General features: G+C 40.5%; 1 protein-coding gene across 7 annotated transcripts in view; it reads left to right on the top strand.

Annotated features, from left to right (window-relative positions):
- The window catches only part of cep112 (centrosomal protein 112), a 186,984-nt gene that overhangs the window by 54,920 nt on the left and 113,926 nt on the right, over positions 1-18,138 (top strand). For all 7 annotated transcript variants that reach the window (XR_011515758.1, XM_070542734.1, XM_070542735.1 and 4 more), the window contains 5 exons: positions 942-1,096; positions 1,312-1,441; positions 1,536-1,628; positions 1,747-1,806; positions 2,780-2,859. Coding sequence is in view for 6 of the 7 variants with exons in the window: in XM_070542734.1 (XP_070398835.1) it covers positions 942-1,096; positions 1,312-1,441; positions 1,536-1,628; positions 1,747-1,806; positions 2,780-2,859 (518 nt within the window). In the remaining variant the exon portion in view is untranslated. The remainder of the gene's footprint in view (positions 1-941; positions 1,097-1,311; positions 1,442-1,535; positions 1,629-1,746; positions 1,807-2,779; positions 2,860-18,138) is intronic.

Genomic DNA, 18,138 nt, shown 5'->3' with positions numbered 1-18,138 from the left:
TAGTTTTCAATGATTGGTTCTTTTCTTGTCTAGTCCCGCCTGTTCCATTTGCTGATTGGTTCTTTTTCCTGTTCTTCCATCTTTTCCGCTTTCTGTTCAGATTTTTGTTGCTGTCAATTTTCGTTGTCGTCTTTGATAGCAGTACAAATTTAAGTAAAAAAAAGAAAATAATTTGTCAACTAAATGATCTAATTCATATTTTTAAACCTTTTTGCAGATTAAGATCTAACAAGACAAATAAAGGAACAAAAAAAATCTTGCCTTTTATTAAATGCAATATATAAACATTTAATAAAATTGCTAAAGTATACCATTTCTGTCTGAGGATGACTTGTTTCCTTCATTTTCTGATGCAATGTAGAACTTGGGGGAAAAAGTGCCAGTACATTTATTGTGGTTTAATTGAGTTTGCAGCTGACTACATGAAAACAATAATAGTTTTTGTTTGGAGGACGGTTTTGTGGTCAAAGTGGACAAAAGACTAATGACTGAATCACATTTGACAGACATGAAACTTTAATAATGGTTTTATTGTAAAACCTTCTGGTCCTAATTTTTGTGATACAGGAATTTTAGAAGGTTGATGCCACTTATAACAAACACATGGGTCCTTTTAAGCCGCTTTAATTGAAATGCTGTGAGAAAATGTAGTATTAAACTGATGTTTTACTATTAATTTATAGTTCAAAACGATTTATCTGCGTCTAAACACAAGCAGTGGTTAAGTTTAACTTATTTTTACAATATCATGTTAAAATAAAATAATTTTATGATCAGGACTACAAGTTTAAAGAGCTCTCTTTAACTTAAGTCTTTTCTTAGCGATTTGATTTGTGAAAATGCAGTTAATCAATCCTTGACGTCATCACATATGTTTTTAGTCAATGATTTAATGATTTTTAGCTATTTAACTGAGGTTTTTGTGCATCCTTGTGGTCCAGGAGCAAATTATGCATGATCTGGAGAAACGAGTAAGCCAGCAGTCTGTGGAGGTGGAGAGGGGCAATGCATTGCGTCAGAAAGTAAGTCAAGAAAAGGCCCAGTTGGAGATCCACATGGCGTCCCTCAGTGCTGAGCTACAGGAAGCTAACAGACGGTACGGAGCTGTTTGACATCTATGACAGAGATGCTGCTAAGTGCTCATGAATGGCTAAATGGGGATTCAGGGTTCGTATTTAGAATTTACTGTCAGGAGGCTTGGATTGCAATGGGAAATAATCGATTAATCACTAGATAACGTGATTGAATAGGAGCAAGTGCATGGGAGGGCGTAGTAGTGTAGCCATTCTAACCGATGTTTAATGTGCTCAGAGTTCTGATGCTGCAGAAGGAGAAGGAGCAGCAGAGTGAGCAGCATGAGCAGACTTTACAGAAGCTGCAAGTCAAACACGAGGCCGACATCAGCCACTTACATCAGGAACACGCTCTATCTGCTGCCAAGGTTCTCATCACAACACGTCTACGCAGCATTTTCAATACATTTACTGCTGACTACCACAAGATACTTTATTTCTTTTATCTTATACCTCCTGCAGGCATCTGAGGTGATTGAAGACCTGGAGAAGACTGTAGCACAGCTCAAACAACAGCTCCAGGACATTGAGTATCGAAGGCACCATCACATCAAAGTAAGGTTTAAGACATGAGTGTGTGTTTGTCGTTTGGATGATATTTATGTTCAAAGGATCAGGTCCAAACAAATAGCATCTCTACATTGCTAATTATTACCACTTTGCTTTGTGCCAGGATCAAGAGATGAAGTTTCGGCAGGAGAAAGATGAACTTCAGATCAACTATGAGAAAAAGGTATTGTGTTCATTCTGCTCTCTGTTGCTTCTGTCATGGGTTATGAAGAGTGAAGAGGTTTTCTTGCTTTTATTTTGTTGAATAACAGACCTGAATTCAACAAAATAAAAGCAAGAAAGCAGAACTGCAACAGGATCAATTTAGTCTGAAGAATATGAAATAAGTGAGGCTAAATCAGACGTACTCTTTGGAGCACGTTGAGAAACACCAGTGCTTTGTGAGCTTTTGATTGTCCTGTAAAATATACCTAGGCCCATATTTAATTAGCAGTACACGTTACGTTTTAGAGAGTCTCTTTAAAGTCAAAGAGCAGCCATAAAGCACAGAATCCGGAGGTCATTGTTAATTAATCTGAGCTGAACCAGACCCGTCTAAGCCAGACTTTTTTTGTGGTAAAGATCAGGTTAAAAGACTGAGCTGCACCTGGGTCATCTTCAAAGTCCCACACCTACAAAGCGTGGCGGACTAGCACATGCGGGGCCTCTAACTGATACACCTGCAAAAACTTAGCAGGCCTGTGTGTGCTCTTTATTCAGGCTCAGGGAGATTTTCAATTAAGCCTCTCAGTAGTTTTGGTTTTGATGTCTGCTTCTTATTCTTTTCTTGTAATCAGCCGGTGTTTTTCTTAACTTTCCCTTTCTCCTGGGCTTCTTCTCACAAGGTGACGGTAAGCAAGTAATGAAAAGAAAATAGTTTGTTTATTTTCTTTCTTTCTTTGCTCTGGAATAACACACAAGAGAGACCTTGGTACGGTATCTGGGCTTGAGAATGGTCCATATGGCTGCCATAGATCCAGAGTGAGAGGCCCTTCAGGTGTTCAAACCATTCTTTTGATGGGGTGATGGAGAGAAGAGACGAGGCCATATGCAGAAGGTCACGCAGGCGGGAGAGGCTTCATGAGTGATGTTTGATGGCACCTTTCTTTTGCACTAACCTCTACCTCTGTCCCGCTTTCAATCCATCTGTCTTTCAGGTGTCGGAGGTTCACAGAGAGGCTGAGGAGGAGACAACAGAGGCCAAGAGGAAGATTGCTAAGCTTGAAGATGCATTAAGGTACCGCGAATAGAAAGTGACTGAAAAGTTTCAGAAACGGTACAATACTTCCTCATAAAGGACTGAATCTCACTCAGCAAAAATGACGATTAGAGGCAGAAATCAGAAATATTCTTAACTAACCTGCTGTGTCTGTTGACAGATACTGTCTAAACAACAGTCCTGCTGATTTATCTCTGCACTAAAACGTGCTTCTTTGGTCCTGAAGCCTAGCAAAAGTCAGTGGAGTGTGCAAGGTTTCTCGTCGCAAAACTATAAAGATTCAGACTTTATTAGAGAGTTGTTTATATCCACTGACTTCAGTCTTTGATCATGAGAACAGTGCATATGAATCTTGATTTAAGGTGGAGTTTGGTTTTAACAAGCCAACCTTTGCTCACTCTCTTTGATCTTTATTTAAACAGTGAGAAATTGCTAAAGCCCAGAGCCGGGAGACTCTTAGATCAGAACTTCACTTGTGACAGATGTTTGCTGCTTGTTGGACACAACTAGAAAGCTTCATTTGTCATTTTCACACTTTAATGATAAAATGTTCATCATTAGAGAAATAGCAAAGCTTTTTACTAAAAAAGGAAACATTAACCAACTTTTAGTAAAATACCATCCCTCACTCACACACCCTTTAGGGTGCACAGTTGTCATGTTTACAGTCTTACAGCCTTTGGTTTATTCAGGGTTGTTATTGTCATGCTGAGAGTTATATGGTGCCTTTATGAAACTTTCCAATGAACTTTTTCCCTTTCCTTCTGAGTCCAGTGTTTATGTTTATTATCCATATAATAACAGATATGTCAGTTTCTTCTGTAGATATTTTGACCATTATCTAAGTTTCTTTTTGTGTACATTTAAAAACCACTACGATCTTACCGCCATGTGTCATTTCCTGAATGGACTAATTCTGGAGAAATTTGTTTATGTCCAATTTTAGCTATAAAAAGAAGGCTGTTGTTGTTTTAGCATCCAAGAATCAGCAGAGGACGTCTCGGCTAGTAGAAGCTAACCGTTAGCATTAGCAGCTTCACCACACAGCATAACTCCTCCAAGCTTGTGTTTTATGTGGATATAAATCATCCATGTTGCAAGTCAGTGGTAGAGTCGCGTTACTGTTATCCAGTCAGAGGCAAGATGTCCAAATATCAGGAAATGTGAACAGAAATCCTGCCGTCTGAAGCTCAGCGGTGATGTTGCTCACTTCTAGGTACTGGAAATGACACAATGGTGTTTTTTCCCTAGAGTACAACGTAGCTTAAACGAGTGTTTAACACCCTTAAACACAAAAAGTTGTGTGAAACTAAAACTAAACACCCAGGAAGCTTTAATTTTAGATGGTTAAAATATTCTCAATCTTGTTAAATAAATATTGTGTAGCATTTATTATCCATCTCAAAGCACCACAATATAACATACTGCAAGGTATTACTCACCATCTCACCTGGATGGTAGCATTAACCTTGGTCAGGCTGTATAGTTAGGAACATGTTGTGCATCAGATGAAGTTATTGACAATCTGTAAAAGCTGCAGCAGTCTGAAGATATAAAATGTTGTACTTCTCCTAACTTCAGTAAAAGGAAACGGCCCACCTCCACTCACTTTGCATCTTCTCTGCTTGTCAAAACGGAATATCTAGAACTTCGGAACGTTCTTGTCTTTCGCGTGTTCCCTCTCTAACTTAATCTCAATGCTGTGAAGCAATGTGTTTAATATCAGTGAAATCTGTTTTATCCACATATAACAGAGCCATAACTAATTTACGCCAATCATTAAACAGCTTTTTCTTTTATTGTCCAAATTAGCATGCTGGAATCTCAGACTGTTTGTTCTATCATCGATGTTAAAAACTCTTGGGATGGCAGTTGGAATATTATTCAGTTAAATAAGGTAAAACTGTATTTCCTGCTCTATTTCTTCAGCTCAAGGTCTAGACCAGTGGTTCCCAACCTTTTTCCCAAGGGACCCATTTTTTACCAGTAAAATTTTTGACGACCCCCTCCCATTCTCTCTTCCAGTACAAACATTATTAAGAAATGATAAAATTGTTCAAGCACATTTTAATATGCTTTGATTCAATAGATAACAGTAATAGTAGACTCCAGTACAGAACAAAGTCATTAACAAAACCAAACAGAACATAATGTGCTTAACAGCTTGTATTACTTTTCTGAACACATTGTTTCTTGTAAACACTGATAAATCAATCATTCCTTTCAATAAATGTTTGACACATAAAAAATACACTGAGCAAAATGTACTTAAATGTGTATATTACTGTTTATACTAGATTATTTACTGTAAAGGCTGTGATTAATCAACCAGTCCTATCTTTAATGAACTTTTGACACTTGAAAATAAAACAGTGAGCTGAGCAAAATGTTCTTAAAAGTGTGTTACTTTTTCTGTACTAATTATTTCCTGTCTTAATATCAGTAAACTTTTCACTCATGAAAAAAATTGTGAGCAAAATGTAGGCTATAAACAAGTAATAAATGAAGTTTTAACCCCTTAAAGTGGAGAGGTCCTGGCGACCCACTGATTAGCTTTGGCACCCCCTTGTGGGGGTCGGGACCCCCAGGTCAGGAACCACTTCTACATTCCTCCAGCTAATTCATCTCATGCGGAGCTACGGTACTGTCACAAGCAGATTAGGGCTCTCCTGAAGCTAAAATGTGTTCTGCGCTATCAAGAACAAGAATACGACCCACTCAACAGACTTCACTCTAGTTTTAGAAAAAGTGTTGTTTTTAACCAGACCAGGCAGTATTATTAAACTGGACAGTATAAGTAGTTTTTCAGTAGCTGGAGAACAGTTTTTATTGTCCTGTAAAACTAAAACTGTTATTGTTTTATGAGGATGGAGCCGTCTGAAGCTGTAGGACGTGCTTATCACCGCTGTTCCTTTCTCTTTCCATCAGTGTTCAACAACAGGAGCACTTATTTTAGCGTTTTCTGCTTTCACATTCAGTGCAAATATCAGAAGGAGAGACACTGATGGCCGCGCCTGCTTCTTATCGTGGGCCGAGCACCAAAGAATGGGCTTAAACACAGCAGACGGATCGGCTGCTGCTCAAATTATTCTCGTTGTTAGCATCAGTAACGAGCCAGTCATTTCCTCGTTTAGTGTTAAACACTGAGAAACGGCAAATGGCCCGTCGGGCGCTTTGCTAATTAAGTACTCCGTCTCCACACACACACACACACACACACACACACACACACACACACACACACACACACACGCACGCACATTAAGCGCTCTGATGTCTTCTACCTGCCTGCTGCCGTAGCAACACTGAAGGCCTTTAAAGGCGATCCAGAAGAACTTCAAAGTCAAAGCAAGACTGCTCTGCAGGTGTGTGAGTGTGTGTGTGTAAATGCGTGAGTGTGTGCGTGTCTGTGTGTCTGTGTGAGTGTGTATGGAGGGATAGATGATAAAATTAAACAAGCTGAACTGCTCGAGAGGCCTTCTACATGCAAGAATCTGTGTGGTGTGTGTGTGTGTGTGTGTGTGTGTGTGTGTGTGTGTGTGTGTGTGTGTGTGTGTGTGTGTGTGTGTGTGTGTGTGTGTGTGTTTATCCACGCAGCTGTTGTAGAAACACAGTCTGTATACAATATATACATATTTATGGTAAAATACTAAAAAGAATAGCCTGTCGTCCTGTAAATAAGCATTGCTGTATCAAATTGAGTGCCAGGTCTTTGTTACTATAGCAACAACAACAGAAAGCACCACAAAGCTGCACAGAGAAGTTTCTTTCTACTTCTTTCATCCCCGTGTGCCTCAGATCATTAAGGGCATTTGCATAGAGATAGAGCGATGCACCATCAAGGGAGGGATGGGCGGGGGGTGTAGGAAGGGGTTGCTCATCTGGGGAACAGCTTGCCTGCTTTTGCAACAATGACCTCAAACTCGCAACTTAAAATGTCGGAAAACCACCCGACTGTTAAAACAAGTCTTTGTTTAAAACAAGTCTTCTTTGCATACCGTCCTTCGTGTTTTCTTCACTTGGAATCAAACTGACTATCAAAAATGTGTGCCGACTTAATTGAGATGCAGAGCTGTTGCAGTTGAGCTTTATTATTAATATACATGATGAAGCTGTGTAACTTGGCAAAGTTGTGGTTTTTCACATTCCACTGCAAAAGCCCTTTTTTGGTGTTGTTATCAGCTCAGGGCAATTCAGACAGATTTCACGGGTGCTTGGTTGTCGTCATCCACCTGCGTAGTGTTCATGCACACACCCTCATGCATGCATGAGATAGGGTTCCCCTCTGTTGCGAGGGCACATCCAATATCCTTTCTTTAAGCTCTTTTCCTTGTGTGTCTGTCTTTGAAGTGGCCTTATTGGTTTCAACATTCCTCTTCCGTCCCAGGAAGACTGGAGGGAAGCTCTTTGGTCTGGTCAGAAGTCAGGAGTATAAGAGTCATCCCAGTTAGGTGGAGCAGGTGAAGGCATGTGTTCTGAATATTAAAAAAGCTTTATCAGGGCTTGGTATCTTCTCTCATGGTAACTGTGATAAAGGGGTTCTATAGGTGAGTTAAACGCTTGTTTGGTTCCACTAAAAGGTACATTTTAAAGAGCTCTTTCAACAAGTTTTAGGCTAGTTTTAATGAATATTAGTGAATTTGTAGGTATTAAATTGTGTTTTCTGAATTGATGTTTTACATAGGAATGTCCAATATAGCTGTTAGGGTGATTCTGCAGAACAAGCTAGGTTTTCAATGCAAACACAGCCACAGAACACTCACCCCTCCCTTCGAGCATCTTCTGCCGGAACCGGAAACCCACTTTGCCAGAGAATCGCTGAACACAAGTCACTGTTTTCTAAGTCCAAACGTCTTTTATTGTCCAAGACTTCAAATGCCGTTTTTCTTTTTGGTACTGTGGTAGTTTGTCCTAAAGTTGAAGTGGTAGCAGCCGGCTATTTCTCCTTCTCTGATATTATTGAGCTGAGAACCTCTCACATCAGTGGTGTTCTGTTGCTAAATACGCAAATGTGCAATGGGAGGACCCAGGGAAGTGTGGAGGTTTGGTGAGATAGACAGTTGGATTGTCCAATAGTTGCTTTCGGTCCAAAATGTGTTATTGGCGGAGGTTTTTAGACAAATGCAAGAAAACCTCTTTATTAATATTTTAATCTCTTCAATATATTTATACTATGTTAGAATGTTAAGAATCATGAAAAAATGTTTTTACTAGATTTTCTGTACAATAAGGCGCATCGGATTAAAAGGCACATTCAAGCGCTATATCAATTAACTGATCTAATTTCATATATAAGGCGCACCGGATTATAAGGAGCAATAAACACAATGAGGACACTGGATACTCTGACTCTGATATTGCATCCAGACTGCCTGGGCAGAACCGGGCCGGTGTTCTGACTATATGTGCTTTCTCGTCAAATGTTCCTACCGCAGCGTGTTACGACAGTTTCGCTCTTGTTTACAGTATAATAATATGCCTATTAAACACGGTTTATTTTAAATAGGTGATATTACTCAAAAATGCAGAGCTGTAGTATAATTATGAGCAAAAATATACAGTGTTTGATGTGATTTATTTAAGAAAAATACTGTTTGTCGTGATTACGTGAATGACGATAAACAATGGGAGAAATTTCTTGTTTACAGTATAATAACGATATTTTACAAGCCATTTACAAACTAACTGTCAGGTAAACAAACAACAAGCAGTAATATAACAACATCCAGAGGTAACGTGTCTCTTCAGGTAAACAGCCTGAGACGTAGTAATGTGTCTACGCATTTCCTCAATGTAGCACATATCGACAAATACCATGGATAGTCGTAACCCCGGCCCAAATGTGAAGGTGCTTCACAAGGTGCAATTATAATTACCCTATAAGGCGCAATAAGCAAAACAAGCTGTCAGATAAGTTGAACTTTATTCAACTCATTCACAATAAATCATAACTTTTAACGTTGCTGTAGCACATGAAAAACAGAACAATAAACTCACTTTTCAGTCCATTACACCTCCTCAAATCCGTTAAAGTCTTCATCTTCAGTGTTTGAATTTGTTCATTTCCATGCAGCATTTTAGTTGATTTACTCTGCTCACCTCACATGGACTCACACTGGCTAAATAAACAAAGAAAGTAAAAAGAAAAAGATTATTCATTATCACTGATTTGCTCTTCAGATTGGTGATGACTTGTAACCCCCCCCCCCCACACACACACACACACACCCACACACACACACACACACCCACACCCACCCCACCCCACCCCATTTCAGCCAGTTCCAAATCAGGCTACTTATACACACTACTTTAGCCATAGTGCATCTTATACATTAGCATTGTATTAATAACAGTAGGAAAAGTGTTTGACCTTGTGAATTTGTTTATTAAAGTATTTAAGTAACATTATCACTTAGAAGCCGACCGATATGTGATTTTTTTTAGGTTGATGCCGATCCCAATTTTTAAATGATAAATGACCCGCACTTGTATAGCGCCTCTCCGAGTAAGGACTCCAAAGCACTTTACACTACAGTGTATCATTCATCCATTCACACACACACTCACACACTGATGGTAATGAGCTACGATGTAGCCACAGCTGCCCTGGGTTGCACTGACAGAGGCGAGGCTGCCGAGCACAGGCGCCACCGGTCCCTCCGATCACCACCAGCAGGCATGGTGGGTTAAGTGTCTTGCCCAAGGACACAACAGCAGAATTCTCTGTCCGGAGCCGGGATCGAACCTGCAACATTCCAAATACTGGACAACTCGCTCCATCTGTTGAGCTACTGCTGCCCCTAAAGAATTTTGTTGCTGATAGCCGATATCCAAAGCCGATTATTAAGGGGCTCGACACACGGGAGGCGACAAACGACCGCGATCAGCGAAATTCGTCGCTGTCGCTTTTAATACCTGACACACGGGAGGCGACCTGCGTCAGCGGCCAGCTGCAAAGCCGTCTATGCGTTCTGTTCCATGGTGAAATTGAAACTTTCGTTGTTTTGTTTGGCTGTGTCAGGTTGGAGGGAATTAAGGTTATTTAAGCGGTTCAGAGTTAAAAACTGTGGTAGATATGATGTTTCACAAGGTGCTGCTAGAGTTATATGAAATCTTACTTCTGATTTTACTATATAAAACATAATAATAATCAACCTCTCCTCCATGTTTGCTCGGAGATGTACGGAGCATCCTGTCCGCTCATTGGTCAGTGAATGAAACCTCCATTGATTGGTCCTCGTCCGAGCGACAGAGATGAAAAGTTGAAAATATTTTAACTTTCTGGGATCGCGTCGCTGGGTCGCCTGTTCACGACACGTGCACGAGCGCAAAATTTCACACGCACATTTTTCGCATTTCGCTTGGTAGGAGGGAGACCCGCAATTATTGCTTTGTCGCGCATGTCTCATTGAAAATGAATGGAGGACAGGCGATGTCGCCTCCCGTGTGTCGAGCCCATAAGGCCGATCTATGTACGTTTTAGCAGCACATAGATTGTGAAAGACAACTGAAGACTCACTGTGTGCAATATAAATAAAATAAGTCAATAAATCTCTTAATTTTTATTGAACTTTAAATTTAAATCAAACTCAAAACATTAAATAAACGGTCCTTCGGGTCCTTTCTTCAGTCTGGTAGTGGAAGCAGTTGGCCACACAGGTAGCGAAACGGTCTGAACTCAACCTCCCCTGACACGGCTAGAAAATTTTCTAGGGGAACATGCCTTCGCCTCTCGTTAACAGATATAAACTACTGGCATATTTGTTTTACATCTATACTGTCCAGTTTCTCCTGGTGGACAGTGTTTAACCTCATTTGAGTCATTGTTGATCTGAGCCGTGTTTTATGTCTCCTGAGAGCACTGAAGCTTCTTTCAGCTTCAGCTGACGACACTGGGATGACTAAAAGCAGCCTGACAAGAGTTTCAACGTGGTCAAATAGATCCCTCACCTCCATTGGCATTCCTCTCATGATAGTAGCCACTTCTGTGCTAGATTTAAAGGTATACTTGGACCTGAACATGGCTGGCTGAACTTTAAAGCTTGGTTTATGCTTGACGTGTTGGTGAGGTCCGCTCATGTCTGTGCAGCCAAATTACGTTAATTCATCAACCACCCCCTTCCGCATGGCCTCCGTGCAGCCCAAAGTTTCCACACCGCACACCTAGGAAATTTTCAAGCCATGCAGACGGCCCTGCGTGGAAAAACATGGCTGACTGGCAAGAGCTCGTTGTGGCAGAGGTTCGTAAGTACAGACATCTTTATGATTCTGCCCTTAAAGATCACTGTCACAGTCTGAAAAGATGAGGACACAGTGAAAAAATGTTGTAAATAACAGTAATTTATACTTCTACTATGGTGTAGTGTTGGATGCATGCCGTAGAGCCCATGCCGCCCCTACAGTTTGCCGGGACTTGTTTAGAAACTAGCTCCTCAAGAACATCCAATGCCAAAAGAAACCCAAGCGCAGTTTTGCCCTTTCAAACCATCTCTTGCACCTGAATCAGCTCCTGACATGTTTGCAGCACCATTGTATGTCTGACCTCTTAAACAAGCCATTGGAGTAATTAGTCTTCTAAGCACATCCACAGCTACTCTAGCTATCTCCACTCCTGAGACCTCAGAAGAAAAGAAGAAGAAAATAGAAATTATATTTTCTTCTTCTTTTCTTCTTCATATAAGCCAACGAAAACCTCATATGGAACCAGGTCTTCATCCGCATATCTAAAATATATGTACTTTTGCTCTGTGGCTAAGATATATGCAATGCCATCTATTATAATGGAGCATTGCAGGACAGATAGACTGAATAGTTTGTGCAATTCTTCTGACAATGCAGTTTCCTTACAACTGTAAAAACCTCATCTAGCGCTCGTGGAAAGATATAGTCATGACAACAGGATTCCCATTCAGAAAGACAGGCATCCAATCAATTTCCCTCTGGGATTAATAAAGTATTTTTGAATTGAATTGAATTGAATTGAATTGAATTGAATCGTCCTAGGATTTATATTTTAAATGTTGAAACAAGTTACCATCTTCCTTACCATGGCTCTGCAGTGCCTAACGCTGCCTAGTAAGGTACTGTGTTGAACCCACAATGGTTTGTTAGCAGTGCCTGGTACTTTTCTGTTGCTTTGACCAGGCACTTGAGGGTACTGAATCTATTGGGGCTGCTTCTTGAGCTCAAACTGTGACTGCATGATGGGATTGAGATTTTTGATGGCGTTCAAATCTTTCAAGAGTATTCTTCCAGTTAGTAAACTCCTTTGAGAAGAACACAGAGTCTGCCTTTTTTGACATAGTACTTTTCTGTACAGCATATGTTTTCTCACACTATACACACTATACCACCTCTCCTGAAAACAAAGGGTCTTACTAGACAATGTTTGAACTGGGATGTATTTGGGATTAGGTTGGTTTGGCCTATTTTCAATGCCCAGAAAATCTCCACTTCTACACTGTTCTTAATTTTGTCACTCTCACTGCTGTTATCCCTGGTACTCACTACAGCTGCACCAGTTTCCTTAAGGTTGGTTTATGCTTGACGCGTCCGCGAGGTTCGCACGGCTCGGCGTGGCGAAATTGCGTCATTTTAACAACCGCGCCTCTGCACGGCCCAAAATTTCGGCACCGCACACCTAGGAAATTTTCTAACCACGCGGACGGTCGGACGTGGAAAAACATGGCGGACTGGCAAGAACTAGTATGGCAGAGGTTCGTAAATACAGACATTCATATGATTCAGCTCTCAGAGATCTACGTGATCAACACGTTGTTAATAATTCTTGGAGAGAAATAGCTCGCACTGTCAGAAAAGACGAGGACGCTGTTAAAAAATGCTGGAATGCCATGTTGTAAACAACAGTAATTTTTACTTCTACTATGGTGTGGTGTTGGATGCATGCCGTAGAGCTCCATGCTGCCCCGTTCAGTTTGGGAGAATATTGGCTCACCGCAGAGACAAGCCGCATGAACCATAAATGCTGCAAGTTGTGAAGCGCGTTCCATCCACAAGCCGCATCACCAAGTGGAAAGTAAATGCGTCAAGCATAAACCAAGCTTTAGAAATACTTTGTCTTCGTCTTCCTCCGCTTATCCGAGTCCGGGTTGCGGGGGCAGCATCCCAACTAGGGAGCTCCAGACCGTCCTCTCCCCGGCCTTCTCCACCAGCTCCTCCGGCAGGACCCCAAGGCGTTCCCGAACCAGATTGGAGATGTAACCTCTCCAACGTGTCCTGGGTCGGCCCGGGGGTCTCCTGCCGGCAGGACATGCCCGAAACAACTCCCCGGGGAGGCGTCCAGGAGGTATCCTGACCAGATGCCCAAACCACCTCAGCTGACTCCTTTCAATCCGGAGGAGCAGCGGTTCTACTCCGAGTCCCTCCTGAATGTCCAAGCTCCTCACCCTATCTCTAAGGCTGAGCCCGGCCACCCTACGGAGGAAACTCATTTCGGCCGCTTGTATTCACGATCTCGTTCTTTCGGTCATTACCCAAAGCTCATGACCATAGGTAAGGATTGGGATGTAGGTCGACCGGTAAATCAAGAGCCTGGCTTTCTGGCTCAGCTCCCTCTTCACCACGACAGATCGGCTCAGCGTCCGCATCACTGCAGACGCCGAACCAATCCGCCTGTCGATCTTCCGATCCCTCCTACCCTCACTCGTGAACAAGACCCCGAGATACTTAAACTCTTCCACTTGAGGTAGGACCTCAATATGATAATATGATTTATGATAATACATATATGTGAATTCATGAGGTCATCACTCATTTTAAGTAGATTAAAGAGCAAGTCACCCCCTACCAGATTCCTACTCCACTCCCACTTCATCTTTGAAAAATGCAACAAATGGGACTTCCGGAGTAGCGAGCAGAAGATTTTCGGGGTCCCTGAAGGTTCGGAGGGTGACTCGATGCAACGCTTTGTGGAGGAGCTGCTACGGAGAGAACTGAAATTGCCCCTCGAATACAACTTGCTCATTCAACAAGCGTACTGAGCTCTAGGGAGAAACCCCGGCCCAATGAAAGCTCCCCGGTCCATAATTGTCAACTTCCTCCAATACGATGTTAAGGAAAAGATTCTGAAAGAGGCCTGGTCAAAACAGATTAAACTAGCCAAGAAGCCAATATACTTCGATCAGACTACGCAGGGGAAGTGGTCCAGAAACGCAAAACGTACACAAATATCAAGAAGATTCTAAAGGAAAAAGCCATCAGGTTCCAGACGCCCCTAACCAGGATTCAAATCTATTGGCCGGAAGGATCCCGGGGCTACAACAATGCACATGAGGCAGCAAGCGAGATGAGGAATGCTGTATTTATGTAACTTGACGGAAAGAACTGTACAACAGGAGAACAGATACCTGGTTAAGATCTTCTTAGCCACGGCTAAGAAAGGGATCACAAGGAAATGGATGAGAGAAGACCCTCCCACCAAGAAAAACTGCATCGACATTGTTGGGGAAATCTTTGTCATGGAAAGACTCATATAAACTGAGAGAAATGGGCAGCATAGCAAACGGAAGAAGGGGACAGTACATAGAGACAATCATACTTACCCTTATGTTATCCTAAATTGTCATCAGAACTTCACTGACCTCACTTATTTCTTTTTATTTGGTATTATGATTGTTATTTTTATTTTTTCTTTCCTTCTTTCACACTTTGAAGGTTTATGTGATGTTCTACTTAAATATGGGGGAAATGATAATAAAGTGTAAGTGAAAGAAAAAGAAAAATGCAACAAATGCTGTTGCCAGGCAGACTGAGAGGGCGGAGCCACTAACAAATACACACACACAGGTTCATTACGACATTAATACATCATAATGCACCAGTTAAATTCAAATCTAGTGCAGTTTTTACCTGACAACAGCGTTACACTGACAGTTTTAGGCTGACTATTTTAATTTTAACTAAGATGCACTAAAGTGCCAAATTATTGATGACATGTGTCTGCATCACAATTAGACTCTAATTTATATAGTTTATCAGCAAAAAAGTTGATGGGGGGGGGGGGGACTTGCTCTTTAAATACTTTATTCACACATAAAAACCGTGCCAAGAAATAGATCATATGCTTAATGGGCCTCACTACTACCTGCAGGATTGCCACCTGATGAGTGCCATACAAAACTTGAGACATTTTCTGTCAAATATACTTATGACACCACTTTACCTCATCAGCCTAGCATCTGTCATGATGCTAAATACTAGGGGTGTAACGGTGCGCTAAAATCAGATTCGGTTCGGTTCAGTGTTTTGAAGAGCTCGGTTTGATTAATTTTCAGTATATTATTATTATTATTGTATTTATTTCTTTATTTAATATCTAAAGCTACTCCTATAGTGAGCAGAACCAGGTGTCATCACAGGCTGCTGGTCTAACATGATGTATTTAATTTTTTCACTGGTTATTTGCGCAGCTATGAGTGTCACGTTCATGCAGACAAGTGTTGTGTTTGACTGTTGATGCTCCGTGTTTTTATTTCTGCAGTGAGCCTTAAAAACTCACCTCACACCGCCCAGAGTTTCTTCTTTAAAACCTGTGTTAAATAACGAGCTCCCTCCGCGCCATAGTTTTCGTTGTAGGATGAAAACTTTACATCAGTTGTCCCAGGGGGAAAGTTCAGCAGACGTGTTTGTTAACATTTTTGCGGCTGCATTTTTTATCTTTCATCAGTTTATGAAAATGTATAATTTTTATGACTTTATTTTTTCTGATGTTAATCTAATTCTGTTTTGAGAGGATTTTGATTTTATGATGTTAATCTGTTTATGATTTTGTGACTTTGTTTATTTTGTTTTGATCTATGTGAAGCACTTTGTGATTCTATGTCTGTGATAATTGCTATATAAATAAAACTTACTTATTACCTACTTACTTACAACAGTCTAATGCCTCAGTCATGTTTGAAGGAAGGTTGCATTGAAACAGATTTCCTTCTCTGGTTGCATAAATCTGTTGCCATGGTTACCCATTGACAATGAAGCTAATGGACCAATGCAAGAATGAGTCTAAATGTGTCTAAAAACCTCACACACAAAAACGTTCACGACTAAAACCTCAAGTACAATCATGTGGTCCTCATTTATTAGATTATAGTTATTTTTCTTGTAATGCATCATAAACCGTTTGAGATAAAGGAGATGATTCTTGGGTTTTTTCTCTTTAGCTAATTTAATCACATATCTGTCATTGGATTAAGAAAATATGTAGCAATAATTTTACACTTTGCCCTGCTGCACAGAGCTAGTTTGTGATTGTCTCTTATAACTTAAGTTACTTTGTGATCAGTTCAGATCAGCCCCATGATGCTCTGAGACAGCTCGGTTAGAACATTCTGTCTTTGGAGTTTTTCCTTAAAAACCCTCCAATCTAAATATTATCTACTGTACTATGTCTGGGGAAATGGAAATGCAGTATGTTGGCTTTAGGGACACATGCCCAGATGATCAGCAGATTGTGTTGCATAATTCACCAAACTAAACAGCACTTACATTTAAAAGGAAAAAAATCAATACATGTTCAGTGAAATTTTGTCTTTCCTTATTTTTTACCACATTTTATTAATTTAAGCACCATCAAATATTCATTAATACTTTCTTTACATAAATTATTAACATTTTATAAAAGCATTTTTACACGGGTGTGTCAAAGCTGGAGAAAACTACAAATATATACAAACTCCCAAAACTTAAAGAGCAAGTCACCCCCAAATCAACTTTTTTTTTCTGATAAACTATATAAATGCGTGTCTAATCGTGCTGCAGACACGTGCGGTAAATAGTTTTGCACTTTAGTGCATTTGAGGTAAAATTTTAATTTTCTGCCTAAAACTGTCAGTGTTGTGCCATTGTTAGGTAAAAACTCTGCACTGCAGTTGAATTTAAATCTGCCATCGCTATTGGCTAAGAGGTTAGCTGGTACGATATGATGTCACAATGTCGTTGTGAGGCTATTTGTTAGCAGCTCCGCCCTCTCGGTTTGCTAGGCAACAGCATTTGTTGCAATTTTTCAAACAGGAAGTGGGAGTGGAGTAATACTCTGGTAGGGGGTGACTTGCTCTTTAAGTAGGTTATTTTCTTTTACTTTCAGTTTTACTGGCTTTTTATTGAATTGCTTAGATTTTAGTTTTAATGATGTTGTTAAATACGTAGGGAGAGGCCGATGAGTTAAAGGTCAACTTTACTCATAGTTTTTATACATTTGCAGTGGTCTCTGGTAGGAATGAATGTCTTGTAAGTAGGGTTGTCCAGATCCGATCACGTGGTTCCAGAATCAATCAGGATGGGACGTTACTTACCGATCCCGACTCAGATACAGGGTTCAAATTACGGAGGAGCTAAGGGGAACCCAGTTCTCCTGAAGGGTGACGGCTCCCCTAAAACCCTCAACTTACACATCCAGAGGCAGCCCATAAAGTATCCTGTTTCTACTTAAATTACATTGTTTTTATGGACTCTCAGCCTCCTGGGGATTATTTTGAGTGGAGAGGCAGAGCGCTGATTGTTCATTTTGGGGGCCAAGGCAAAATAGACCCCTGCCAGGTATTTTAAGTTGAGGTGCTAATTTGTTTTTATATTAGACATTTTTATATTTGCAATAAAGTCCAAAAGGGAAGAATTTATTTATTTGATTGTTCAAGCTACCTCACAGAAGTGATCTGTTTGTTAACAGAGTTGTTAAATGTTAAAATAAAGTTAATTAAATAAAAAATAAGGAACACGCTGTATCTGTTTCTGTGCTTTCTTTATTGTTTTTTTTTAATGAATCAAAAGTATCAGATCAGGACTCAAAATCAAATGACTGTGACTCAGGCTCGAGGGCAAAATAACCTTATCAGGACATTTGTACTTGTAAGTCATACTCTGAGTAAAAAAAGCTCTGGTGCGCCTGTTTAAAGTGTCTTTCTGGAGTATTGCTCCTGTTCGATGGCACCATCTAGTGGCTGGCAAGCATATCACACAAAAAGTCTGTCGCTCTGTTTTTTTAAGATGGCGACTTCACGTTTTTTGTTTACAAATGTGCTTCTGTAGCTGACAAACAGAGCTAAAACACGTTGTTTTACAAGTATTATTCTCATGTCATGCTGTATTTTCATATATTTATATTTTAAAGACTTTCTTGTTTGTGAAAAGTTAATCAAGTCTGCATCAGTCGAGGTATTCCTTAAATTTGAAACATCTAAGCGGTAGTCTAACGCTGTTAGTTAGTTCTGGTCGGAGCTGAGTTTCCTATTACATGGAGCTCTGCGGTGCAGGGGGCGTGCTTAGCAAAACATAAAAAAA

The sequence above is a fragment of the Nothobranchius furzeri genome, chromosome 12 (genome assembly GCF_043380555.1).
Source record: "Nothobranchius furzeri strain GRZ-AD chromosome 12, NfurGRZ-RIMD1, whole genome shotgun sequence".
Taxonomy (NCBI): Eukaryota; Metazoa; Chordata; class Actinopteri; order Cyprinodontiformes; family Nothobranchiidae; genus Nothobranchius; species Nothobranchius furzeri.
This window is presented reverse-complemented; position numbering and strand designations above follow the sequence as displayed.